This window comes from Hipposideros armiger, unplaced genomic scaffold, assembly GCF_001890085.2.
Source record: "Hipposideros armiger isolate ML-2016 unplaced genomic scaffold, ASM189008v1 scaffold_18, whole genome shotgun sequence".
Taxonomy (NCBI): Eukaryota; Metazoa; Chordata; class Mammalia; order Chiroptera; family Hipposideridae; genus Hipposideros; species Hipposideros armiger.
In genome coordinates, this window is record NW_017731368.1 from 2,719,509 (window position 1) to 2,746,927 (window position 27,419).

At 44.0% G+C, this 27,419-nt stretch overlaps 1 protein-coding gene across 2 annotated transcripts in view; it reads left to right on the plus strand.

The window, feature by feature from the left end:
- The window catches only part of SMARCC1 (SWI/SNF related BAF chromatin remodeling complex subunit C1), a 151,021-nt gene that overhangs the window by 117,122 nt on the left and 6,480 nt on the right, over positions 1 to 27,419 (plus strand). For both annotated transcript variants that reach the window (XM_019632499.1, XM_019632493.1), the window contains exons 24-25: positions 8,398 to 8,532; positions 17,144 to 17,402. In XM_019632499.1, coding sequence (XP_019488044.1) covers positions 8,398 to 8,532; positions 17,144 to 17,402 — 394 coding nt within the window. The remainder of the gene's footprint in view (positions 1 to 8,397; positions 8,533 to 17,143; positions 17,403 to 27,419) is intronic.

Genomic DNA, 27,419 nt, shown 5'->3' on the forward strand with positions numbered 1-27,419 from the left:
GTTCTTCAGTCTAGTTGTGGAGGACGTCGCTTCACTGGTCCATGTTGGTATTATCATTGCACTCTTCCTGGATGAGGCAGATGGGTCGCTGGCCTCTGGACAGCCGCTCACAGCGGCTCTTGGCAGTTCACAACAGCTGCCGGCCGCTCACACTGGCTGCCGGCCACACACGGTAGCTTATGACAGCCCACTGCAACAGGGGCTGCAGCCTGTGCTGTCGCTGACCACTCACAGCAGCCCAGCTCCAGGTTGAGCTGTTGTTCACCATCTTAGCTGTAGAGGGCAGTGTCACTGGCCCTCATGTGAGATCCGAACCAGGGCCCTGCTGCTCAGACCTGGTGTCCCAACCAGCTCTTAACTAACACACCACTCGGCCGGCCATTCATCTTCATTTTTGAAATGTATTTTCAGTAGGTGTAGAATTCAAAGTTGGCAGGGTTTTTTTGTTTTTGTTTTTTCATTTTGAAAAACGCCATGCCATTTTCCACTGTAATTGTGAATAAGCCAGCTGTAATCCTATTGTGTCATTGGAGGTAATTGAAGGTGTAAAGTGCTCTTTTTTTTTTCTTGGTTACTTTTAAGGTTATCTAGTTTGTTTTCAGTACTCTGTGTTAGACCTTGATAAATACATATTTTTTTTAATTGTCTCTTTGGGGTTGGTTAATTTTGAATCTCAGTTGATTTGTTTCATCTGTTTTGGGAAATTCTCACCCATTACCTCTTTAAATGTTCCTTCTACTTCATTTTCTATCCTCCCCTGTGATTCCATTTACATAAATATTCTACTTTTTGCTTGTGTCCCAGGTCTCTTATGCTTGGTTCTGGTTTTCATTTTTATTCTTTTCACTCTAGTGCAGTTTGAATATTTTTTGTTGAACTATCAGTTTGCTAGTCAAGTCTTCTACTTTTAAACCTAATGATTGAGTTATTATTTCATGTATTATATTTTTTAGTCATATACTCAAATCAGGTATATGTTTATTCTTACATACATGTATTATACAAGGTCTGAATTAAGTTTGCAATGATGTTAACCTTTTTTGATATCAGAGGGATTATTCATTATGAATTTGTATCGGCTAGACAAACAGTTCACCAAGGTTACTATTTGGAAGTGCTGAAAAGGCTGCATGAAAAAGTTAGATGACCTGAACTTTTCACCAACAATTCATGTCTCTTGCATCACGATGATGCACCAGTTCACACGGCACTGTCTGTGAGGGAGTTTTTAGCCCGTAAACAAATAACTGTATTGGAACACCCTCCCTACTCTCCTGATCTGGCCCCCAATGGTTTCTTTTTTTTACCTGAAGAGAAAGGAAATATTGATAGGAAGACATTTTGATGACATTCAGGACATCAAGGGTAATACTACAACAGCTCTTATGACCATTCCAGAAAAAGAGTTCCAAAATTGCTTTGAAGGGTGGACTAGGTGCTGACATCAGCACATAGCTTCCCAAGGGGAGTACTTCAAAGGTGACCGTAATGATGTTCACCATTGAGATATGTAGCACTTTTTCCAGGATGAGTTCAAGAACTTAATTGTCCGACCTCATATGTTTTCTAAATCTGTTGAAATTCTCTTACCCATATTTTTCTACATCTTCTCAAAATGGTGATCTTAACTTATTTTAAAGTTCTTGCCTGCTAAGTCCAGTGTCTGTGCCATCTGTTGAGCTGCTTTTTTGATTGAATGCCAGATGTATAAAAGTTGAGCTTTCTGTTGGTGGATGCTGTGAGTAAGCATTGTTAAAGTCTCACCTCCCGCGGTCATCATGTCTGTCAGTCTCCCAAAGAGCCCGAACAGCTGCGGATGCTCTTCATCTGAGGTTTCAGCTTTGAAACAACTGATGAGAGTCAGAGGAGCCATTCCGAGCAATGGGGAACACTCCCAGGCTGTGTGGTGATGAGATCCAAACACCACATGCTCCAAGGCTTTGGGCTTGTCACCTGTGCCACCGAGGAGAGGGTGGATGCAGCCATGAAGGCAGGGCTACACAGGTGGATGAACAGTTGTAGGACCAAAGAGGCCTGTCTCAAGAGAAGTGCCCACTTCACTGTGACAGAGATTTTTGGTGGTGGTATTAAAGAAGACACTGAAGAACATCACCTAAGAGATGAGTTTGAACAGTATGGAAAATTGAAGTGATTGACATCTGACTGACGGAGGCAGTGGCGAGAAGAGAGGCTTTGCTTTTGTAACCCTTGATGACCTTGACTCTGCAGACAAGATTGTCATTCAAAAATACCACACTATGAATGGCCACAACTGTGAAGTAAGGAAAGCCCTGTCTAAGCAAGAGGTGGCTAGTGCTTCATCCAGCCAGAGGTCAAAGTCGTTCTGGAAACTTCAGTGATGGTCGAGGAGGTGGTGTGGTGGGAATGACAGCTTTGGTCATGGAGGAAACTTCAGTGGTCAAGGTGGCAGTCGTGGTGGTGGAGCATATGGTGGCAGTAGGGATGGCTATGATGGATTTGGTCGTGATGGAAGCAATTTTGGAGGTGGCAGAAGCTACAGTGATTTGGGCAGTTACAACAATCAGTCTTCAATTTTTGGACCCAAGAAAGGAAGTAACTTTGGAGGCAGAAGCTCTGGCCCCTATGGAGGCCAATACTTGACCAAACCACGAAACCATGGTGGCTATGGTGGTTCCAGCAGCAGCAGTAGCTGTGGCAGTGGCAGAAGGTTTTAATTATTGCCAGGAAATAAAGCTTAGCAGGAGAGGAGAGCCAGAGAAGTGACTGGGAAGCCACAAGTTACAACAGATTGTGCACTCAGCCAAGCACAGTGGTGGCAGGGCCTAGCTGCTACAAAGAAGACACGTTTTAGACAATACTCATGTGTGTGGGCAAAAAACTCGAGGACTGTATTTATGACTAATAAGAAGTTGTTTTAGTTTCTGTCTGTGGAAAGTGTAAAGCATTCCAACAAAGGTTTTTAATGTAGGTTTTTTTTGTTTTTTGGTTTTGGCACCTATGCTGTTTATTGCTAAATGTAGTAATAGTCTGATCATGACGTTGAGTAAGTGTGTCTTTTTAAAAATGTTCTGTGTAAAGTTAGTCTACTCTGAACCCATCTTGGTAAATTACCCCAACAGTGTGAAGGTAGAATTCCTTGAGGGTGATGCCAGGCTCCATTTGAAATTTATTTACAACCTGCTTGGGTGCAGAAACACTGTCTTCAGAAACATTGGTGTAGTTCAGTCGACAGTTACTGTTGTGATCTGGAATTCACCATTAAACGGGTCACCCAAGCAGAGTCATGGTGTTTGTTTGGTTATTAATGATTGTTGGTACCTCCTAGGCAATATATCTAAATTGAATTATGATACCAGATAAAATTTTAGATGGGAATGAAGCTTGTTTATCATCCATTATCATTTGTAACCAATAAATGGCTTAATATCCTCTTAAAAAAATAAAGTTTAGATGCGCCTGGTGGTAATGTATTCTCTGTGTACGATTCAGCCCTCCCCTGTGGTGGTAACAGAATTGAAAAGGGGGAGGACTGAGTTGAAGCTATTGGGTCTTCAGAAAAGTCATGACATATTTTGTCTTTTTCTAAGGTCATTTATTTATATAAAGATTGAAGATCAATCAATGATATATTGCCCATTTTGTTTGATAACCTTTTGCCACCTTTCTATGAGCTTCATAATTCCTCGTTCATAGAAGGACTTATCTTTATTTGCAAAAAACTGAACAAGGTGCTGATTTACAGCCTCATCTGAATTGAACGTTATACCACGCAAGGAGTTTTGAAGAGAGCGAAACAAATGGAAGTCTGATGGCTCAAGGCTAGGCGAGTATGGTACGTGTGGCAACACATCCCATCCAAGCTCCAATAAGTTTTGATGGGTGATCAACTTGTGTGTGGTCTCATGTTGTCGCGATGGAACACAGCTCCTTTACAATTAACAAGCTCTGGATGTTTCTGGATGATGGATTCATTCAAACTCTCCAATTGCCAACAGTACACATTCAAATTGATTGTTTGGCTCCTTGGTAGGAGCTTGAAAAACACGGCACCTTTAAAATCCCACCACTCTGAGAGCATAACCTTTCTCTGATGAATGTCTGCTTTCGATGTCATTTGAGGCGAATCATCACGTTGAGACCAAGACCGTTTGCCCACCACGTTGTTGTAAACAATCCACTTCTTATCACCAGTTATCAGTCACTTCAAAAAAGAATCGTTTTCCTCACGTTTAATGAGCATATTGCAGATGTTTATACACGCCATCAAATGAACTTCTTTGAGTTCATGCGGAACCCAAATACCAAGCTTGTTTATGTATCCCAGCTTCTTCAGGTAGCCGTGAACGCTTGAATGATGGATATTCAATGTTTATGAAGCTCAAGCTCTCGTGTCGTGTAATGTGGGTTTGACTCGATCAATGCCTTTACTTTGTTGTCATCAACCTCAGTGGGCCTCCCTGACTGAGGAGCGTCGTTGAGATCAGTATCACCAGCATGGAATTTCGTGAACCATAGTTGGTACTGACGTTCTTGTCACCGTAAACGTGATGCAACTTTTCACAAGCTTGGCGCGTGTTCTTCCCTTCATGGAATTAAAACAGTAAAATATGGCAAAAATGCACAGTTTGGTCTTCCATCTTCAACTTGTTGTAAAATCTCCAAAACTCAACCCAACTGCTCAATGTTTTTTTAGAATGAAGCTAGAATGTCAGCTGTCAAATGACGTAGCAATAACATAGATACAAACGACTCTAGTACTTCCAAAAATGAACTAGTGCCATCTATCGCAAACATGCGTCAATGACTTTCAGACCCAGTAGATGGCAGTTTGGTCATTATCTTCCTGGATCACTCCTGTTCCTCGGTGTGACTTTCCAGAACTTCTGATAGAGATTTTGACGCTGTCTTTATTGCCTCAAAAGTGAGTTTGTAGGAATTTCTGTTCTTCCTTAAACATAACCCCTTAGTTTCCCATCCTCTGCATCTTCAAAATTTGCCAGTGTCTTGAAGTAGGTGGTCAACTTGTGTCTGAAGTCCTTCAAGTTTCTACCAGTATCACTTCATCTGTAGGCATGAGTTATAGGAGTTCTTTATATACTCTAGGTATGAGTCTCATCAGACATACGATTTACAAATATTTTCTCATAGTCTGTGGGCTGTGTTTTCACTTTTCTTGATGGTGTCCTTTGAAGCACAGATGTTTTTCATTTTTATGAAGCCCAACTTATCAATCTCTTTTATCACTGGTCCTTTTGGTGTCACATCTAAAAAACCTTTTACTTAACCGAAGATTATTTAGATTTACTCCTGTTGTTTTCTTCTAAGAATTTTTTAGTATTAGGTTTGTGATCGACATGAATTTTTGTGTGTGATGTGAGGTAGCATCCAAATTCATTATTTTGCCTTTGAATAATCATTTGTCCCAACACCATCTGTTGACCCCCACTCACCAGCCCCTTTTCAATTGTATTATGGAACTACTGGAATATGTATAAAACTAGGCAAAACAGAATATTTACTCTGTGTACCCACCACCCAGGTTGCTTATCAACATCTTGCCAGTCTTTTTTTTTAAGACTTTTTTGGGAAATCAGGGGAGGGGAACAGTGTTGGGGAATCGGGGAAGGGGAACAGACAAGTTGCTGTCCTTTTGTTCTTCTGTCTAGTTGTGGAGGACGTTGCTTCACTGACCCATGTTAGTATTATCATTGTGCTCTTCCCGGCTGAGGCAGTCGGTCACCGGCCATTGGATGGCGGCTCATGGCAGCCCACTGCAGCCCACTCATGGCAGCCCAGCTCCAGGTCAAGCTGTTGTTCACCATCTTAGCTGTAGAGGGTGCAGCGTCACTGGCTGAACTGGCAGCCCTGCTGCTCAGAGCTCGCGCTCCCAAGCCAACTCTTAACCAATGCGCCACTCGGCCGGACCCAACATCTTGCCAGTCTTGTTTCATTCGTCCCATTTGTTTATGGCCTGTTGAGGACCGACGCCACACACACACACACACACACACACACACACACACACACACTCTTCCTCTCCCTCTCCCTCTCTCTCACACTCTTAGGGTTTCTTTCTTAGGTTGAATCTATGACTTCTAGATTTCGTTTCCCTATCTTTTTCTAGTTTTACACTAAGTTAACCAGAGCACATCCTTCAATAGCATGTGTAAGAAGTAAACTGTAGTCCTTGATTTCGAAAATGTCTATTCTGAGCTCACTTAATTTATGTAAGTTACTGTACTTGAAATTCTAGATTGAAATACATCATCCCTCAGAATTTGGATGGCATTTTACCATTGTCTTCAAAATCCTAGGTTTATCTTTTAGAAGTCTGATACAATTTAAATTTTTGTGTGTAAACTCGTTTCTTTATTTGTTTGCCTTTCTGGAAACTTAGAATTTTCACTCTGTCTCATGTTCTTAAATTTCCAAAGTTGTTCCTTGCTTTGGGTCTTTTTTTAATGTTTATTGTCTTGTTACTTGGTTGTTTCTATTTGAAATCTCATGATCTTCAGTTCTGAGAGGAAATATTTTGGCATATTTATTTCATACTACTTGGGAAGTTCCTGCATCATTCTCAAGAAAATAGACCGTTTTCTGCCAAAGCCAGCAGAGTTCCATTCTTAGAAAAATAGATAGGAACTGATAACATCAGTCTCCTCCAAAGGAGGGAAACTTGTGGCTAGGCAATGTAAGGAAAGGGAGACTCACCTTTTATGTGACACCTCCTTGTCAACTTGCAGTTTTGTATCACGTGCATAAATTTCTTATTCAGAAATCTCAATTGTGTTGCACTGTACATTGATGGCAGGCTTAGAATCCTGCAATCTTTATTTAAACTTTTGGTGTAATTGATGGATCTCAGAAATGCAAACGTATCATTAGTAGCTGTAGTCTTACATAAAATCTCATCATCACCTTTACATACACTTCTGAATCTACCTGCAGATGAGTGAGTCCATTGCTTTAAGACTACATTTCTCTTTTTCAACTATAAAAGTGAAAGTAAGACTCTGAAGTATTGCCTATCCATTTAGCTCCCAAAATCCTATATTAAAACCCTCCTGCATGTAACTCCTTCTAAATTCTGTAAGAAATGCAGAGATCAAAAAAATCACCACTCCATGTTAGTTCTCAGAACCTTGTGTAGAAGCAAGATAAACACATAACATTTAGCAGATTAATAAAAGTGAATGCCAAGTGGTGTTGGGCGTTTATTGGTAAAAGTGCTTAGATGGTGTCTGGAGGTGGTGGGATTGGTCCCTTGCCAGGTATTCAGGGCCTTGGCCAAAAATGGGGTCCTTGTCTTCTCTGGGTGATGTGGTATCTTCCTCTGTGTGCTGCTGAGTGGGCAAGAAGCATGAGTGGGGCTCATCATGAGTTCTGTGGCAAGCGAGTGGCCTTCTTCCAGAGTAGCTGCCTGTCTTGTCCTGTATTTCTTTGTCTTGCTCTGGACCCTCTTCTCAAGCTAGGGGTGGGATATTGTTCACCTCTCCTCTCCGTACACAGTTCCACCCTCCAGAGAGAAGGCAGAGGCTTTTCATCTGAATGGTTGGGTGCTGAGGGGGACCACTGTTTTCCTGTCCCTGGACAGAGGGTGGGATGGGAAGGGTCGGTGAATGGGGAAGTGCCCCCCAGGCCACCTGTGTCCTCTTCTTTGCCCATCAGGGCTCTGATTCAGCCTCACCTCCTTGGTCGCACTTTGAAGGGAGACGTTCACCATAGGAAGGGTTTTCCTTCAATCCTTTAAAAGAGCTGATTTATGTCTGTAAGGACCAGAAATTCAGGGACAGTTGGCATTTTAAATTGAAATAAGTGTTTGGTAGTTACATAACAAAGGGAACATCTAGGGCACCATTCTTTTTTTTTTTAAAGATTTTTATTGGTGAATCGGGGGGATGGGAACAGTGCTGGGGAATTGGGGGAAGGGGACAGACAAGTTGCTGTCGTTTTGTTCTTCAGTCTAGTTGTGGAGGATGTTGCTTCACTGGCCCAAGTTGGCACCATCATTGCGCTCTTCCCGGGCGAGGCAGATCAGTCGCCGGCTTCTGGACGGCCGCTCACAGCGGCTGCTGGCCGCTCACGCTGGCTGCTGGCTACACACGGTAGCCCATGGCAACCCACTGCCATAGGGACTGCAGCCCACGCCGTCGCCGGCGACTCACAGCAGCCCAGCTCCAGGTTGAGCTGTTGTTCAGCATCTTAGCTGTAGAGGGCAGTGTCACTGGCCCTCATATGTGGGATCCGAACCGGGGCCCTCTGGCATCCCAAGCGAGTTCTTAACCATCGCGCCACTCGGCCAGCCCTAGGGCACCATTCTTAATCATATAATCCCCACTTTGAATAGCAGCGTCAGCATTTTGTTACCCTTTTTCAGCAGATGTTCAAATAATTTGAATGATCTTTTATGTTCAGCACCTGGCTGCCGTGGAAGAGAGAAAGATCAAGTCTCTGGTTGCCCTCCTGGTTGAGACACAGATGAAGAAACTGGAGATCAAACTACGGCATTTTGAGGAGCTGGAAACAATCATGGACAGAGAGAAAGAGGCTGTGAGTACGGGGACTTTATAGTGGCTTTTGGGCGGTTGAGCTCTGACCACCTTTCATAAAAGCCAAGTTAGGTGAGACAATGGCAGCTGACACCCTTGGTCTCTGTGGTTATCTTCTGTCCTTTTTTGTGTTTGTTTTGCCCTTTCAGAAGGATTATCAGGAGTGATGATAAATAAAAGGAACTCTGTTTACATTCTGAAACTAATTATCCAATTACCAGCTTCTTAGACCACTCAGCTTTCCAGATACATGATGGGATCACATTCTCCCCTCTTAGACTTGTTTTATTACCTAGTTATCAATACAGTAGAATCCGTATGGATCTATTATCTGATTCAGTTATTTTCTTGATTTCCTGTCTTCTTCAATATAAATATCAGAAAGTAGGAGTTCCTCTCATCTTGAGTTAGGGGTGTATTTCTGTGATCCTATTTAACCAAACCTTCCTTGGACCTGACCTGGGCCCTCAATCTTCTTCCCTCTCCTCTGTATGAACGGTGGGGAGTACGTATTCCCACTTTTTTTTTTCTTTAAAGATTTTATTGAGGAGTTAGGGGAGGAGAACAGCATTGGGGAATCAGGGAAGGGGAACAGACAAGTTGCTGTCCTTTTGTTCTTCAGTCTAGTTGTGGAGGACGTCGCTTCACTGGCCCATGTTGGTAGTATTATTGCGCTCTTCCCAGGTGAGGCAGATCAGTCGCCGGCCATTGGACGGCCACTCACTGCGGCTCTTGGCGGCTCACGCCGGCTGCTGGCCACACACAGTAGCTTACAGGAGCCCACTACCACCCCACTGCAGCCTACGCCGTTGCCGGCAACTCACATCAGCCCAGCTCCAGGTCGAGCTGTTGTTCACCATCTTAGCTGTAGAGGGCATTGTCACTGGCCCTCATGTGGGATCCGAACCAGTGCCCTGCTGCTCAGGGACGTCTTAACCAGTGCGCCACTCGGCTGGCCCTCCCCCACTCTTTTAACCTCCCCGATGGAGCCATCACCTGGAATAGCAGAGCCCTAAGCCCCTCCCAGTTCTCGCCACTGATTCCTGGACACCCAGGGGTGCTGTGTAATGGCTCCGCATCTCTTTGGCCCTCCAGAATTTCCCTTGTGCTGTGGACTTTTAATACTTATCTCAAATTACATAACTCCACTGACTTTTTCTTACTTGAATCTGTTTTGGTTTTTTTTGTTGAATTCTAATCAGCACATGAAACATTTTACAGGATAGTCTGAATAAAACAATATGACTGAAAATTTTGGGAAAACATTCTCCTGAACCTGTCTACTGCACAGTTGCTCTGTTCAGATCCTTTGTTGTCGGCTTGCCTTTTCTTACTTGGCATTTGGGACAGGAACATTCTTTGTTCAGGACAGCCCTTAACCCTAGCCACTGGATGTCAGTAGCACATCTGTATTAATTATTTATTGCAGCGTGAAAAATTACCCCAAAGCCTGTTGACTGAAAACAGAATGTCACATGTATTCTGAGGGTTGGGATTGTGTGAGCAGCTTAGCTCAGTGGTTCAGACTCAGGGTCTGTCATGAGGTTGCGGTCTTCTTAAGATTCAACTGGGGCTGGAGAATATACCTTTAAGCTTATTCACGTGGCTCCGGGCAGGACACTTCCATTCCTTGCCGTGTGGGTCTTTCCATAGTGCTACTTTGGAAAAGGCTTCCCCCCCCGAATGAGTGAAAAGAGAGGAGCATGAAAGAGCACCCCAGATGGAAGCCACAGTGTCCTGTACAACGCGTACTTGGAAGCCGCATCCCCTCCTCACTTCTCCTGTACTCTCTTGGTCACAGAGACCAACCCTGGATCCAGGGTCATGTCGGGGGTGGACAGGCTTCAGTTTGGAAGATGTAAATATTAGGAAGCAGAATCACTGGGGGCCAGTTTGGAGGCTTGCTCTCTCAACAACCAAAAAGAGGACTACGAACTTGAAAGTGTCCCTCGTTCACCCAGTTAAGACATAACCTGTTTTTATCCACCCCAGCATTGGCGTCCTGTCCTTCCCTGTGGGCAGGCAAAGCCACAGCTGTTTTTCTCCCGATGATTTCCGCTCAGGACTTTTGTGAGCATTAAATGGGAGAAGTGTGGCCGGTGCCTGGTACAGTGCCTAGAACACATAGGAAGTGTTCGGTGACTGTTACATGCCTCTCCGTGCAAATCAGTAATCAAGTAGGTAGAAAATTCTTAATAATTGTAAGCCTTTGTTGGCTTTATAAACATTTATTGGACCAGTCACTGTGCTCAACCACTTTATGTGGGTTTTCTTATTTAATCTCCGAAAAACTATGAGAAATCCATTAGCAAGAAAATACTGATTGCTTTGAGTCTCCCTGGACGAGAATCCAGCAGAAATGCTGGGGGGGAATATAAGGCCATGTCTTTATTAACCCTTCTTTGGACGAAGAGACTGGACCTTGGACAGGGTGCATTGTGTACCTCAGATGACACAGCTCACAAATGACAGGGCCAGGTCTCAAACCTATACTTGTTCAGCTCTATGTTTTTATCTAGCACTTTATAATTCATAAAGAAATGATCCTTTCTTATCTCATTTTAACCTAGAGACTCTGAGATATGCGAGGTGTTGTCATTCCTTATTATGACTCGGGAGAGTTGAGACTGGAAAGTGATGGAGCCCGCGCAGAGTGCAGCCTTCCCACCGCCTCGTGCTCTTCTGCCCCAACACACCCTCAGCTCACCTTAGGTGCACTCCTGCCCGTCTTTACCCCGTGAACAGTAGCTTCAGGGCATACTTTTCTTGAATTAAACGATTGGTTTTGCTTATATAGCATTAGATTTTAAAAATATTTTTTTAGACTTTAAGAAGCAGGTAAGATTCTTAAGAATTGTTAACATTCTTAAGACTCAAATATGAAATTTCTTTTTTCCTCTAATGACTTGAAATCAGATGTTCTCTTGAGTATTTAATATTTAGTAATTTAACAATACAGTTGTAAACATTTTTAACCTTTTAAAGACATTATGAATACAGGTGTAATTAGAGCTCAGTAGCTATTGTTACAGCCCTCTCATAAGGTACTAATATTGGAGGAAGGCAGTTATGTACAGAGTCTCAGGGAAGTGACATGATAAATAGTATTGACTCCAGTTAGGTGACAATGCTGAGCTGGCACTGGGTTCACAGCTCAGGGTCCTCCCACTTAGCAGCCTTCAGTGTCAGGCAGAAGCACACATCCGTCAAGAGAGCAGGTTTCCACACGGACTCGATTGGGACTGGTGCCACCTGGAGAGAACTGGTGGGCTGGGCCCTGCCACTTAGAGGCCAATGAGAGTGCATCTGTGAGCTGATCTGTTGGGTTGTCAGAAAAGTCATGACATATTTTTTCTGGTTTTCGTTGCAAAAATGCGTCATGATTTTTCCGACAACCCAGTAGTTTATAGCTTCTGAACTAAATATTCTCTTGAGTCTCTGAAGGTCATTTGACTGGGTGTAGAGATTGTATGCTTTTAGACACGAGAGGTGCAGGGAAACTCAAAGCTGTGAGAAACCTGGAGCTGTCTTTAAGGAAGTTAGAGGGTGGATGAGACTGGACACAGAGACCAAATACTCTGAGGTCATGGGACTGTGGAAATGGAAAGGAGAGCAGGCCATGGTTGGCTGAGATTATCAGGGAAGGCTTCCTAGTAGAGGAGGGACTAATCTGAGCTGTAAAAAAAAGAAGGACCAAATCCAGAAACGAAGAGAACGGCATGATTACTGAGGAGACTGCAGGGTCCGCCTGCCCAGAGCTGAGGGCTTTTGTGGCATAGGTGATGGATTAAGTTCATTTCTTCATTGGGCAAGTATTTATTGAGCACCTACTTTGTCTAGGTATGTAGATACGGGAAAATACAGTGGTGAATAAAACCCAACAAAGTCTTTGCCTTGGTAGAACTTAAATAATTAATGAAGGATGTTAGAAGGTATTATGTGCTGTGTATGTGTATGCACACATAGATACCACGTATCTATACTTACCCCTGTTACAGGCTGGGTAAGGGAGATTGAGACACAAAGGAAGGAATTCAGTTTTACATGATGTCATCTGAGTAGGCCTCATTGAGAAACTGACAGTTGGGCAGGCATTTCTAAGCACTAAAAAAGCCAACATAAGAGCCTGTAAGGCAGCGGCATGACTGACGTGTTTGGGAACCAAGGAGTAGGCGGGTGGGCTGGAGGGTAAACACGCCGGAGGGGGTAAGAGGATAAAGCCAGAGGTAATGGTGACTGAATCACAGAAGTCCCTGTAAGCCGTCCAGAGGCCTTTCATTTTCCTCTGATTCACATGTGGAATAATTGCAGGCCTATTGTATGCATTCAGTAAAAATGTGAATAAATGCAGAGGACTGGCAGAGTTTAGCAGGGGTCAGTCTGTCTGCTGTGTTGTAGGGAATAAATTATAAAGTGGCAAGGGTAGAAGGGGATGCTGTGAGGAGGCTATTAAGGAATCCACGTGAGACAACGCTGGTGTTGGAAGTGAAAATTAATGCTCAAGTTCTGGCTAGGTTAAAGGTATTACTAACAGGATAACCTCACACATAGGCTGTAGGTTTAGAAAAGTTCATTGTAATTTATGACAAATTCAGGAAGAAAGAACAAAAAGCCAAACAGTGAAAGTCATACTGCCCCAGGAGAATTGTATTTAACTTTGTTTTCTGCGTATTTGTAGTAACTCATCTCTGTGCCACCTGTCACATAAGTGAATATATTGTTAGACGTGCATGTTTACATTATGGGTAGCTTTATTTGAGATTAAGAAAGCTGTACCCAGTAGCAGGTTTAGGCCTGAATCAAAAAGACTCATGACCTCAGGAAGCAAGCACATTGTGACAAGGACAGAGTGACCAGTCACAACAGCTTTTATGTTTCTGCTTCTGGTAGCACACATGGAAGCAGCATGCCGGGCTATGTTTTGTTTTCCCACAGGTGTAAGAAGGAATGAATGTGTCTGTTTTGAACTTAGTTTTTCTTAAGTGGAGGTCTGGTCACTGACACCAAACGTTTCAAAGACAGATGTAATTATTTACTTCAGTTGTGAGGCCAAGTCATCGAGGCTTCAGGTCTCAGCTATACTTGAGTCCTTGGGGTGTGGATGGATTTTGTGCCACCCCCCTACCCCCCCATCCCTTTACTCTTTCCCACCCCTCCTCCATGCTTTATGCAAATGAAGCTGGGAGAAGAGCTTTGTGTGAACTTCAGCTGCACTTGCAGCTGTGTCTGCGTTTGGGGTCTTGCTGTAGAAAAGAGCTCTGTTGTGCTTGGGTTCCGCTTGGACCCGTTAGCTTCATAAACACACTGTACGAGTGAAGGGGAGAGGAGGGCAGGTTTGAATGCAGTCGGCGGATGTCCTCAGAGCAGCCAGGCAGCTTTGTACGAAACTGGCTCCCTAGAGCCAGACTGGAGCCATGAAGGAAAGTGAACAGATTCATTCACACCCGATTTACGGGAGTAATTTACACTGTTCGGGTTAGCTACTGGGACTTTATCCGTAGTCCTAGGAAATGGAAAAGGGAGAGAAGAAATTAAGATTTCTGTGGCATGTAACTTGGGCAGTTTTTAGCATTTTGTTTAATTACAAAAATACTATGTGTGATGAAAATTTCCTTTAAATAATAAATAAATGAATAAATTAAGTCTCTCCTACCCTCAATTTCATACCTAGGAATAATCAGTGTTAATAATTTGGTGTCTTCTAGAAAGAACATTTTTAGTGTTTATATAACATGTTTATGCATGGACACAAATTTTTTTAATATAATTGTGATTATGTTATAAATATTGTTGCAACTTGCCTTTTTTACTCCATGTATTTAGATACAACTGTACATCAAAAAATACTTTAATGGTTGTCATTATACACACATACATTACAGTTTTCTAGGCTAGATTTCCAGATGTAGAATCATTGGGTCATTGCATAAGTGCATTTAAAATTTGCTCAATACTCTAAAACTCTTCTCCAAAATTCCCAATTCACATCCTTCTGATCAGCACAAACACAAATGCAGTCTTCAGGTGGATTTATAATGATAAGGTAGTGACCACAACAAGAGAGGTGTTTCTTTTGCCTAATGAGGCTGGGACGTGCCCATAATTCTGCTGCATGCGCCCCAGAGCAGAGGTGGCCCTCCTGGAGCCAGCTGGTAGCCTACCCTCATCTCAGGACCTGTTCATCCCACATCAGAGCTTAAGCTTAAACTGGGTTGTCTTTTGGGGGGGACGGGGAGGGTGTGTGTGTGTGTGTGTGTGTGTTTAATCACTTATCCTTTTTAATTCTAATTATTTTCTTTTAATTACCTTCTGTGCTTTGAAATGACAAATTAAGCCCATTAAAAAGCCATATAATTGAGGTTAATTCATTTGTAAACAAGGAAAATTGGGCAATATTTTTTCCCCAAAGTTAATACCTTGATAGTAAGGTCAGCTCCCAAAGAAAGGCTGATTCGGTAAAAAAAAGCCAGTGAGATAGGTATTGCAGAGACTCAAATTTCTCTTCAGAGACAAAATCTCCCTCCAGTAACAGTGCAGCTTCTTTATAAAGCAGATCTTGACCTAAATTGCATAGTTCTTACATAACTGCAGGGCTCGAGCCAAACTGTGCAGACCAGTAGTGGCTCAACAAGAACATAGGTGGGAGGTCCTTTTTTGGCAGCCTCTTAAAGCCTAACCTCAACAAAGGCCTAAATTTCCTAGAAAGAATGATTAGAAGAAAGCAAAACCTAGGACCTATAGTCAGAATCTTTAAATCCCTTTGTTATTACTCGCCCTCTCACTGGCATTATCTCACTGATTAGCCTTCTTGCAGAGCTGGGCTTCACAGGATTCTTTTGCTATTTACATCTTGCAGCTCCCTACTCATCCTGCAAGCAGGAAATTCAACTGGGCCAGGCTTTACCCTCTTGGGGTCACTCTCCCTAGAAAAAAGAGCCCATGCCAGTCCTTTAGAATCATGGTAGCATCCTGTCTTCACCCTACTGGTAACCCTCAGCCGCTCACAGGATCCTTCTTTCAGAAGATCTCCATCTTCCTAGAGAGACACCGAAAGCCAGCTAACCGTCACCCAGGACATAAGCCTTACGATCTGTTCTCTCCATTTCTCCTCCTCACCTGCTCATGGGTCCTCACGCCGTTCCCATGGCCTGTGTTCCCGCACCCATCTGTCCATGGACATGGCCTTGTTGCTGTTCCTGACAGCCAGTGATGCTTCTCACTCGGTTTCACAGAGACTTCTCCCCAAGCAGCTCTCTGCTAACAACCCAGACCCTTAGGCTAATTCTCACGCATATTCCACCTAGTTTTTGCTAATGATAGTTCATAGTATTTATCTGTAGAACTGGCTGCTTCTGAAAGCTAAAATCTTACATTTCCTTAACCTCTTAAAATGCCTTGGAATAGTGCTGTCCAACAGAAATATGGTGTGAGCCATATATGTAATTTAAACTTTTCCAATAGCCACATTAAAAAGTCCAGTATATACAAATTATTATTATTTCCGCATGTAATCAATATGAAAAATTGCTTTTTTTTCATGCTCTTTAAAATTCAATGTGTACTTGACACAGCACATCTCATTTTAGGTGGTCGGGAGCCTTTTGTGGCTTGTGGCTGCTGTGTCAGACAGCACAGTTCTAGAAAATGCCCTCAGGTGACTCAGGCCTTGTTATCAAAAGTGGTGGGAGATGGAACATTATTGAAAAGAAACAGATCTATTAACCCTCCTTATGCTCTTTATACTACTTCCAGAACTCTGGATTTTTCTTTTTCAAGTTGATTTCCTTTTTCAACCCTGAATTAAATTAATTTTAATAGCATGTAAGGTGGACTTCCTTTGACCTATCAGGCATATATGGTTTCTGAATTTCATGGCACATGTAATAACTTTTTTCTATGTATTTTAAATTGGGTTTTAGAAAGATGATCTTGAATATTGAAATGCTTATATTCAAACCAAGATTCATGCAGATTTTTATTTAGACATCTAAAATATACTGTGAGTGTGTCACCCAGTATAATTTTGGGTACTTCAAAGCTAAAATTTATAGTGGCATTGCCAAAGTTCCATATAGAAAAATGTATATCGTTTGAGCTAAGGCCACATCTACTCATCCAGAAGATTTAATTCTGGTGTCACATTCTGAAATAGTAACCCAAAAGGATCACATCCAGAACAGAGCGCCTGGGAATATTGAATGAACTTCAAACACTAGCATCTGAGGGACCACTGTAAGGACAGGAGAGGCTGTTTTACCTGGGGAAGATGGAGGCAGTCATGGAAACTTTTTAGGTATCTGAAGGCCAAACAGAGGATTATGTGTGTCCTGAGCAGGCCCAGAGAACAATAGTCCTACTGGGTGAAGGTCACAAGGAAAGGCAGACATTATGCTTAACACAGAGAAGACCTTGACCCCAATAACAGGTGTCCAGGTGGAAACACGCTACTCAAGAAAGAACGCCTTTTCTCTCAGCAGGTGTTGCAGGAGGCGGGGTGTCTGTGTAACAGTGATGAGGTCGGGTGTTCAGGCATCGGGTAGAGATCTTGTTTATCATCCATTCCTGAGACCCTTTCCTGGCGTCATTTCTCTTCCCCTTCCTCCTCTTAACAGTTAGAACAACAGAGGCAGCAGTTGCTTACTGAACGCCAGAACTTCCACATGGAACAGCTGAAGTACGCGGAATTGCGAGCCCGCCAGCAAATGGAACAGCAACAGCACGGGCAGAACCCTCCGCAGGCACATCAGCACTCAGGACCGGGCCTGGCGCCGCTGGGAGCAGCAGGGCACCCCGGCATGATGCCTCATCAGCAGCCCCCTCCTTACCCTCTGATGCATCACCAGATGCCGCCACCTCACCCACCTCAGCCAGGTAAGAGAAGACCCTGCTCACAGAGGAGGCTGGGCCATCCCTGTGGCACCAAGCGTCAGAGGGGCTGACACACCACCGGTGACTAGGACTGTTCAGAATTTCCATTGTCATCCAGGAAATGGTAGGCAAATGAGAGCTGGTTTTATTGCCATCCCCACATAATGCCTGCCGTGTTCTCCTTCCAGAATCCTCTTGGCATGATGCCCTTCCTTGGGTAGGTTGGCCTCTGAATGGACAGTATATCCCAGACTTCCTTAAATATTCACTGTTGGATTGTCTACACTTTTTTTTTTTTTAACTTAAACATTTTCAAAGATAGACACACACAAAGAATAGTACAGTGAACTCTTATGTCCCAGCTTCCACAACCATTACCTTTGCCATTTTTAGCTTTTTATTATGGAACCATTCAACTGTAGACAAAAGTAGAGAGAATAGTATAATAATCCCCCAGTACCTATTGCATAAAATTATCAGTACTTTATCTTTTCCTCCTCGCTTTGGGGTGAGAGATAGACTTCAAAATGTATCTCTAACCAATGGAAATCTTATTCTTTAAGATAACCTCCTATCATTACACCCAACAGAAGTGACCCTAGTTCTTAATAGCATTAGTTAAACGTCTTTGAATGCTTCATTGGGTTGAATCAGTATTCAAATAAGGTCCACAAGCTTCATTTGCTGATAGTTCTCTTAAATCTATTTTAATGTGTTAACAATGCCCCCTCCTTTTTTTCCTTCTGTTTTTAATACCATTCATGTGTTGAAAGAACCAGGGTTTTCCACCTGTGTCTGTGTCCAGCTGACCACTCAGGGTACGTGTTGTCATTGCACCTGTCCGTGTTCCCCTTTTCTCCCACACATCTCCCATAAACCAGAGGATTGCTCTGGATATTTTGTCAGACTCAGGCTCATTTTTTGTGGGGCAGCCATTTGTCCTGTACAGTCAGCTGCCTCTCTTGTGATACTGAGATTGGATAGTGGTCCTGGTGTTGCTGGTCTGATCCATTCATTGCAGAGTTCCCCACCAGCCCTCACCCAAGGTTTTATTTACCTGCCACTGAGAAAGCTCTCTAGATCACTTATTGCATCAGGCATTGCAAAATGGCAAGATTTCTAAGTAGTATTCCTTCTGTGCTTATTTACTTAACATTTCTCTTGAGTTTATTAGCAGTGATTCTTTTATTTAAAAATAAATAAAAAACAACTTCATCAATCATGTTGTTATCCTGGAAATCAGTTCTTACAGAAAAGCAATATAAATGCATCATTTTTTCTTTCTCAGTTATAGAATATTTATCAGTTACTACCCCCTGTCCCACTCTCATCTCCAAAGCTGGTTGGTTTGTTTTCTCTGCGTTTTGTCCTATCTTTAGCATGTGGGAGCCCTTTCAAATTGACAGTATTCACCACATTTTAACCACCTGGAAAGTTGAACTCACAATTCTTTCAAACTTAACTACCAACATCATTAAAACTAAAATGTACCTTTAATTCCAGCTTCCCTCCCCCACACGCTCTTTCCCTTTTTATACGGCAGTATGTATGGGTGTGTGCTGTATATTTTATTGCTCTAGTAACAGTCATCCTATAAGATTTTTATAATTGCTCTATAGTAAGGAGCCAAGTGCCTAGAATGAGCCAAGGGTTGTGCTTCCTAGGGTGGGGTATAGGTTCTTAGGCCAAGGCATACAGAGGTGGGCTAAGATAAATACAGAGAGGCCCTTGGGAGCGTGAGAAGGTCCCAGCATGACTAATGTCAGTTGGCCTGAGCTCCTCAAATGACAGATTTTCTAAGTACCCTTGTGGAAATAACCAGGCATGATTGCCTAAAGAAGCCACAACTTCAAAATCTATGATCTGACAACTTGTGTTATCAACATAAATCTTTAATTCACAACCCAAAATGTGTTTTAAGTATTAGTTTTTATTGACTTTACCCAAAAATGGGGGGCTGGGTTGACTTTGGGAAGCATTGATTTTCACACACACATACACATAAAACTATTAAATTGCAATTGTGGAATTTACTGCTGTCATTAGACTTGCCACTTGATCTAAGTGATGTTTGTAGATATAGTCTTAGAAGTCTGCCGTGTTCACAGGATACTCTCTCCCTCAGTCCTTCCCTCTGTCTGCTTGAGTGGATCTTAAATTCTTTGTATGAGATCTAATTTTCTTCCAAGTTAAGCTTTCAAAAGATGCGAATGCCTAACAGAGTGAAGATCATAAAGTAACCTTCCAGTAACAGTAATTATTTTAGAAATTTAGTGCCTAAAACTATCAGGATAAATTTAAGAGGAAGGTCAGTGTAGCTGCTTGACATTTGGTTCTTGGTGGCTTAAAGCATCATCATGTGCAGTCACTGTTCACAGAGAACTTGTCAGTAGCTCCAGCATTTGCATGTAGCTTATAAAAGATGGGAGAGCGGTGCTTCTACCTGTTCCCTGAGTTACATCCTGGTGAGAGTAGGTGTCTGCAGGCCAGGCCCATCACCCACATGTTTCACTTCGTTCTCATAGTCTTCACCACAGTTGAAGAACTGACGCGTGACCAGGCCACATGCATGGTCTTGCTGCATAGTGGAGCAGGACCTGTACTGGGCCCCATCTCATTCCAAAGCAGTATGCCAACACTGCCACCATGACGGAGGACAGGAGGACAGAGAGACTCAGATACAATTGTTCTCTTAGTGAGGCCATGCCAGAAAACTAGAGTTCATAAAAATAGCCTTTAGAATAGAAAGAGGTAATTTTTCTCCTTTTACCTGCACATAGAAATAGGCTTAAGTGAATTTGTAAAGAAAAGGATCACTATATGTATGACAGTATTTTTTTTAATCTGTGACGAGAGACTGTCTTGTCTTATTTTTTTTTGAACTGTAATGTACATATGGAAAACTATGGATCACAACTAATGTAGCCTGGTGAGTTTTAACAAGAGAATATACCTGTGTAACCAATACCCAGAAGCCCCCTCCTACTGTCATCTCCTTTCTCCCTGTCCTGACCTCAGCCACCTCTCAACCACCACAGACTGGTTGGGCTGCTTTTGAATGCTACCTGATAGGTTCACCCAGTAAGTTTTGTTTGTGTCTGACTTCTTTCACGCCACAGCGTGTGTGTGAGGCGCATCCACATTGTTGGGGGTGCTTCGCCTTCTGTTGGCTCCCCATGTTCCGCTGTGGGGCCCCACCACGATTTCCGAGTCTACGCTCCCATTATCATTTCAGTTATTACGATGAGTAAGTGCTGCTGTGAACGTGTGTGTCTGGTGGGCAGAGGTATACATTTCTGTTTGTGTGCCCCTGAGGAGTGGACTTTGGTGTGAGCCTGGAATGGGTCCCAGGACGTGTATGTGTTCACATTAGCAGATGCTGCCTGGTTTTCCCAGCATGCCCGTGCCAGCAGGGTGTGAAAGCTTCAGCAACTAGGTAATCATTTTTCATAATTGCTCCTTTTGTGGGGTTGCTTTGGAGCTTGAATGTAAAATGAAATCGGGTGTGTTAGAGATTAAAACTAACAACAACAATAAATTAAACCCTTAAATTAGTTAAAAGTTGCCTTAATATTACCAGTTCAAAAAAGCTGGTTGTAACAGGTGAGTTTAGCACACCTGTTCTAGAGATCAGCCAAAGGAGCTATTCTAATCAGGGCAGGTAAGGAAATATGACTATTGTCCTTCCAGCGAATGTTTCCTAAGTTCTAGAAAAGTTCGCAGGTTCACCCAGGTCCGTTGGCTAGCTTTTGGTATTTAGCCAGACTTTATAGTATGTGAAGGAAGGGGGAAAGCAGCCTCTGAAAGCCAGCGAGATTGGAGAATTGTTGAGAAGGTCAAGACAAATTTATCACTGAGTGGTTAATTTGTGCAGCTCTGTGACTTTATAGTTTATGTGATTATGTAGATAAATAATCTTTTCTCCACAAAACTGGCCATCAGTTTGTGTAGAGCCCATTAAAATAGCAACTCGGTGTTGTGACTGTCAGGCTGTCACATGCATATAGGCCCGGGTTCCAGAGCGGCTCATACAAACTGACACCTCATTACTCTTATTTAATTTGAACCTCTGCAGTCCGCCCCCCATGTCCCCTTCACCCCTTAATTCATTCGGAGGCTTAGAATTTTGTGTAGAGAGGACTGGTCTGTATGCTACTCTCTTTCCTTCAGCTCTTTTGTTATTTGGTCTTATTCCTGGCTCACCTGGGAACTCCAGCTTTTCGTAGATTTTGTCCCCATCTCTAATGAAGCATCCCAAGTTGCTACCAAACAAAAAGGCAAAGAAAGTACCTGTAGTAAGTAGAAGGTTTCCAGTGGATGTTCGGCAACTGGAAACTGGAGGGAGGCCACAGCCACCTTCATACCACCCTTAGGTTTTGTTGATCTTCATAAAAGAGCACTGCATTTCATCTTTTCATTTCCATTGTAAAACAGTGTGATTTCATGGAGTGATTCCCGATTTAAAACCTTACTAGTTCTCCCTGTAAGGCTCCCATTCCAGATTGCACAAGATGAATAGTCACTATAGCATCCAGTTCTTTTTTTTTTTTTTAAAGATTTTTTATTGGGGAATTGGAGGATGGGAAAAAGACAAGTTGTTGTTGTTTTGTTCTTCAGTCTAGTTGTGGAGGACGTTGCTTCACTGGCCCAAGTTGGCACCATCATTGCGCTCGTCTCTGGCGAGACAGATCAGTCGCCGGCTTCTGGACGGCCGCTCACTGCGGCTGCTGGCCACTCACGCTGGCTGCTGGCCACACACGGTAGCCCATGGCAACCCACTGCCACAGGGACTGCAGCCTATGCCGTCGCCGGCGATTCACGGCAGCCCAGCTCCAGGTTGAGCTGTTGTTCAGCATCTTAGCTGTGGAGGGCAGTGTCACTGGCCCTCATATGTGGGATCCGAACCGGGGCCCTCTGGCGTCCCAAGCCAGTTCTTAACCATCGCGCCACTCGGCCGGCCCAGCATCCAGTTCTTGAGCGCACACATAGCATCCCTTGGCCACACCCTGGCTGCAGTGTCCATGAGAGCATGTGGGGAACCAAGAAGCAGAGTGGCCTGAGTGGCAGCTGCTGCTTGCTAAGGTGCTTCTGACTGTGCTGCTTACTCGAGCAAGGGGGGCACCCCTAACTACTGGGGATCTCCTTAAGGTGAGGTACTCAGTCCTCTGGGGGCCTGGGCACAGGTTTAAAGGATGATTACTATGTATCAGTGGGTTGAGTCAAAAGGAAATGACACAGATCTGGTGTGAGTGCTGTGGAAGCTCTGCCCTCCCCCAGGCATTGGTAGTAGGAGAGGCACTCTGTGGAGTAGTCATGAGTAAGCTGCCTGCAGTAGGGAAGCCTTTGTGTATGTGTGTCTGTATGAAAAGCAGAGGGAAAAGGACATGCTGGTTTAAATAGCTTCATGGTTTCCTTATTATTAATGTATAGGGATTTTTAGAAGTGCCTAAATACAATATAGGAATTGATCCGATTTGGTGAACACTCAGACATGATAGAAATGATGTGTTAACGATACAACTAGGACATTTTGCGTCACTTAGTAAAATATTGGTTGTTCAGGGAAAGTTAACCAAGGCATTGGGCACATGGCTTTTAAGCCCCCAAAGTAGACCCTCTTACACAACCCTGCCCGTGGGAAATAGCACTGAGGAAAGGATTACAGCCAGTTGTCACTTGCCAGCCCACACACCAGACTCACAGCTTCACGCTGAAAACGGAGAAGGGCTAGCTAGCTCATCACACCAGGCAGGTTTTCTTATCTGTGCTGCCTCTAGTCCTCCTGGCATCATGTGATAACAAGGTTACCGAGCCACTTCCGGAGTAGCAGGTTACCCTCACAGAGAGAACAGTGAGGGCTCAGTCCTCAACAAAGAGCGGCTGTGGCAGGCGCCCCTGGAAGCTGCTGTGCAAGGAGCAGCCTCGGGAGCCTGGGCTTCCCCTCACTGGGCCCGATTGTGTGATTTCCGTTCTCCGGGGACTCAGCCAAGCACGCGCTGTGGACCGTTAGAAACGGAGCAATGAAATGTGCTCAAGAATTCCCTTTACTAGTTTCACGTTCTTTTCCCACCTGTCTTTTCCATCCTAAAAAATAAAAACGAAATCCTTAAATGATATTTCATTAGGCATGATGGGTGTAACACTTTAGTAAAAGAGCTAATAAACCTGAGAGTGTGAGGGGTTTTTCCACTAGGCTAAACCTAATTTTAGCAAACCTTTCCATTTTTTTGGCTTCAGGTACCTGCTGTTTTAAAAAAAAACAAAAAACGCTTGTATGTAGGTCAGATTCCCACCAGTTTACGCTTTGATACTGCTGTTTTGAAGCCATAGCTCTCTCTCACCCCCCTCTCTACTTGGGAAGGAAATACCTGAATTTATTTTTTAAATGGAAAGTATACATGCACACTTTTTATGTTGTTTGGTAAGGCCTGCTCCTGTGCATTTCAGGTCCATATGGGCTGGACTTCTTCATGTTTAGTAAGAATTAATAGAAATGCGTTCAGACATTGTCATCCATTTAAAAATGGTAAGACCTGTATCAGACACCAGAAAAGCCACAATAATGTTTATATTTCAAAAGGATAGGGGTTGCTTTACAAGACATTGATTTGTAGTCTTCCCAGTCCTCTTAAATTCTACACCATTTTAAATTTGATCCTTAAAAGTCAGCTTTTCCAAGGAGAGAGATACTCCTTTGAGGCAGGGTGGTGTAAAGGAAGAGAGTGGGCCTCAGGTCAGACAGACCTGGGTTTGAATCTCAATTCAGTCTTTGTTCCTTGTGACTGGGAGCCAAATTATGTAGCCTCTCTGAGACTTCGTTTTCTAATCTTCAAACTGGGCCCTTTCTATCTTACAGTCTTCCTAAGAACCTAAGAGAGAGAACTGTCCTTGCCTGGCTAATGGCAGCCCAGACTCGGACACTCTGTCTCCCCCCTGTCCTCTCAATCCACTGCCATAGGCACAACAGCACTGTGAGTCGTATAGCATGTGACAGCAGTAACTTTGGATGGCACAGGGACATCACTCACTCTTCGTGCTCTCTGCTTTCCTGAGAAATGTCTGTGTAAGATCCCATGAGCAGAAGTAAACTATTTTTCCTCTAGTCCGTCCCTTTTGCTGCCACCTTTCCCAAGGAGCCATTTTCCTCTGTGCCATGAGCACCCGTATCCCACTGGCTTTATTGACCTGTTTGTGACAGGAGGATAGAAAAAAGAATTTCATTTTTCGGAAGGCTTTGGAATTTACAGCAAGAGAAATAAAGGATTTTTTTTCAACTTTTGGGCTCCTAGCCTTGGAAAACGCTAAAGCTGCCCTATCCCAGCTTGTTGCCATAAAGATATGGGGAAATAGGTAAATGGGCCACTGCTGCTGAGCAGGCTTCTTGGGGAACGGCACTGCTGGGCCTGACGCAAGAGCCTGCGGGCTTATCCCAATGCGTGTTGGGTGGGTATCACCTGATGGTCAGTGTTCCAATGCTGGGACGCCCTCTGAGCTGCTGGTTGGGAGAATTGTTCTGTTTGGAGCCAGGTGTGGGCTGAATAACTGATGCATCCCTTTAGTGGCAGCAGAGTTTGCATCACATAGTCTGCTTTAGAGGGCCAGACCCCCTCCTCCAGACCTTCATCCACAGGACGCACTGTGGTTACTGGCACCATCTCTGGTTACTGGAGCCAGAGTGCCCACGTTAGAGCTGAGTTCCCCTGTTTACACACTTGGTGACGTGGGGCGAGTTTCTCAGTCTTTATGTCTTCCCCTTTCACAAACTTCGTGACTTAAAATAACATATTTATTCTCTTACAGTTTTAGGAGCTAGAAGCCCAGGCTCTAGTAAGGACATGCTTCCTCCGGGGCTCTGGGGAAGTCTGTCCCTTGCCTCTTTCAGCCTGTGGTTGTTGGTGGCAGCATTCTTTGGCTGTGGCCACATCTCTTTTTGCTCTATCTTCGTATCTCCTCTCTGTCTTCTCCATGCGTCTTTTATAAGGACATTTGTCGTTAGATTTAGGGTCCACCAAGAAAACTCAGGCTGATCTCCTCATCTCAAGATCCTTAATGTAAGCACATCTGCAAAGGCCCTTTCCCCAAAGATGGTTACAAGTTCCCGGTATTAGAACATGTATTTATCTGTTGGGGGGGGCCACCATCTAATCCACTGCAAGGTGCTATAATGCATTTGTTAAATTAAACAAGTATTTATTGTAGGAAGCAGTGCAGTCTCCTAACTGATACAGTGAAAAAGAAAACATGATGCCTGGAATTACAGTGTATACCTTCAGAAACTTTTATGCTGGCTGTCATATTAAGTCCTGTCACATGAACTGTGGGAGTGCAGAAGGTGTGGTGGAATGAGAATTGGATTTAGAGTCAGAAGACTTGGGTCTGATTCCCCTACAAGTTCTGTGACCACAAGGAAGTCTCTTAACTTTTCTGAGCTGCTGTTTACTCTCCATAAAATGACAATATTTGCTCTTCCTCTCAGAAGTGTGTTGGAGGAGCTAGTGACATAATAAGGCACTGTAGCAAATAAACAGTTCCCCTGGTCATACAGAAAGCCATGTGGTGAGAGTGCATAGATGTTTAGTTTAGTTTCTCGCTGTAAGCTCAGGAAACAGGCTCAGAGCACCCTAAGTGACCTGCCCATGGACACTCACCTGGGTGTGGTGAAGTGGAAGTGAGATCGTGCCATTTAGTTTCCAGTCTCATTCGTCTGTACTTTCCGTGTTGAGGAGGAAGTTGGGTGGCTACTGACTGGGGTGCCCCCTGGCCATCCAGGGGTTTGGTCAGTCCACACCTTGCTCTAGCCATCAAAGTGTAACACTCTGTCATACTGCTGAAAACAGGAAGTGGCCGGGACAGAACAGTTGTGTGTCGTATCACTTATGTGTGCACACACTTGGTGTGTTCTTCCCCTCTCCCTTACCCAGTGCTGTTCTGGCCTCTTTGTGAAGGTCACAGGCGTGCCTCACTGCTCTACTGTCAGTTGTCTGGAGGGAGAGACCTGAGAAGGGCTGACAAAACCTTCTTCCTGACTTGCTCAAGTCCTCTTGTCCAGGTTGAACTTGGTAGAAGGAGGCAGCCTGTACGCATTGATAGACGTGGGCTGCATTATCTGTCCTAGTACACGGCTTCCATTTATCATGAGCCCATTAATAGTGTTCTTTCCTCTCCAGGTTAGGATTCTGTAGGCCTGAGCTTACAAGTAGGCTTCCTGCTCCAACAACAACAAAAGTATCTCTCCTGTCCCTGTCAGACCACCTGGAGTGCCATTCGAGAACCGTTAGTGAGACTTAGCGAGTGGGAAACGGAGTATTGCACTTAGTAATGGCCCAGGAGGTGACGTGTGGTAGGAAGGAAGCAACAAAAGGGGCCTCTGGAAAGGACATGGCATTGATTCTTTTTTCACATTCTGTAGAGAGTATAATTTGCCCTTCTATAAAAGAGCATCAAGGGCTGGCTGTGTGGCTCGTTGGTTAAGAGCTGGCTTGGGAGCATGAGCTCTAAATAACAGGGCCTCTGGTTGGGATCCCACATGGGCCAGTGACACTGCGCCCTCTACAGCTAAGATGGTGAACAACAGCTTGACCTGGAGCTGGGCTGCCGTGAGTCACCAGCAACAGCATAGGCTGCAGTGGGCTGCCGTAGGCTACCGTGAGCGGCCGGCAGCCAGCATGAGAGGCCGTCCAGTGGCCAGCGACCAGTTGCCTCACCCGGGGAAGAATGCAATGATAATACCAACATGGGCCAGTGAAGCAATGTCCTCCACAACTAGACTGAAGAACAAAACGACATCAACTTGTCTGTTCCCCTTCCCCAATTCCCCAACGCTGTTCCCTCCCCCAATTCCCCAATAAAATCTTGAAAATAAAAAAAAATTTTTTTAAAGAGCTTCAACCTTGGCTTGTGCCCATTAAACTATCTCCTTTGTTAGTGGCTCTTTAAAAACCAAGCCCAGCAAGGGCCGGCCGAGTGGCACAGTTGGTTAAGAGCTCGCTCAAGAGTTTGAGCTCTGAGCAACAGCGGTTC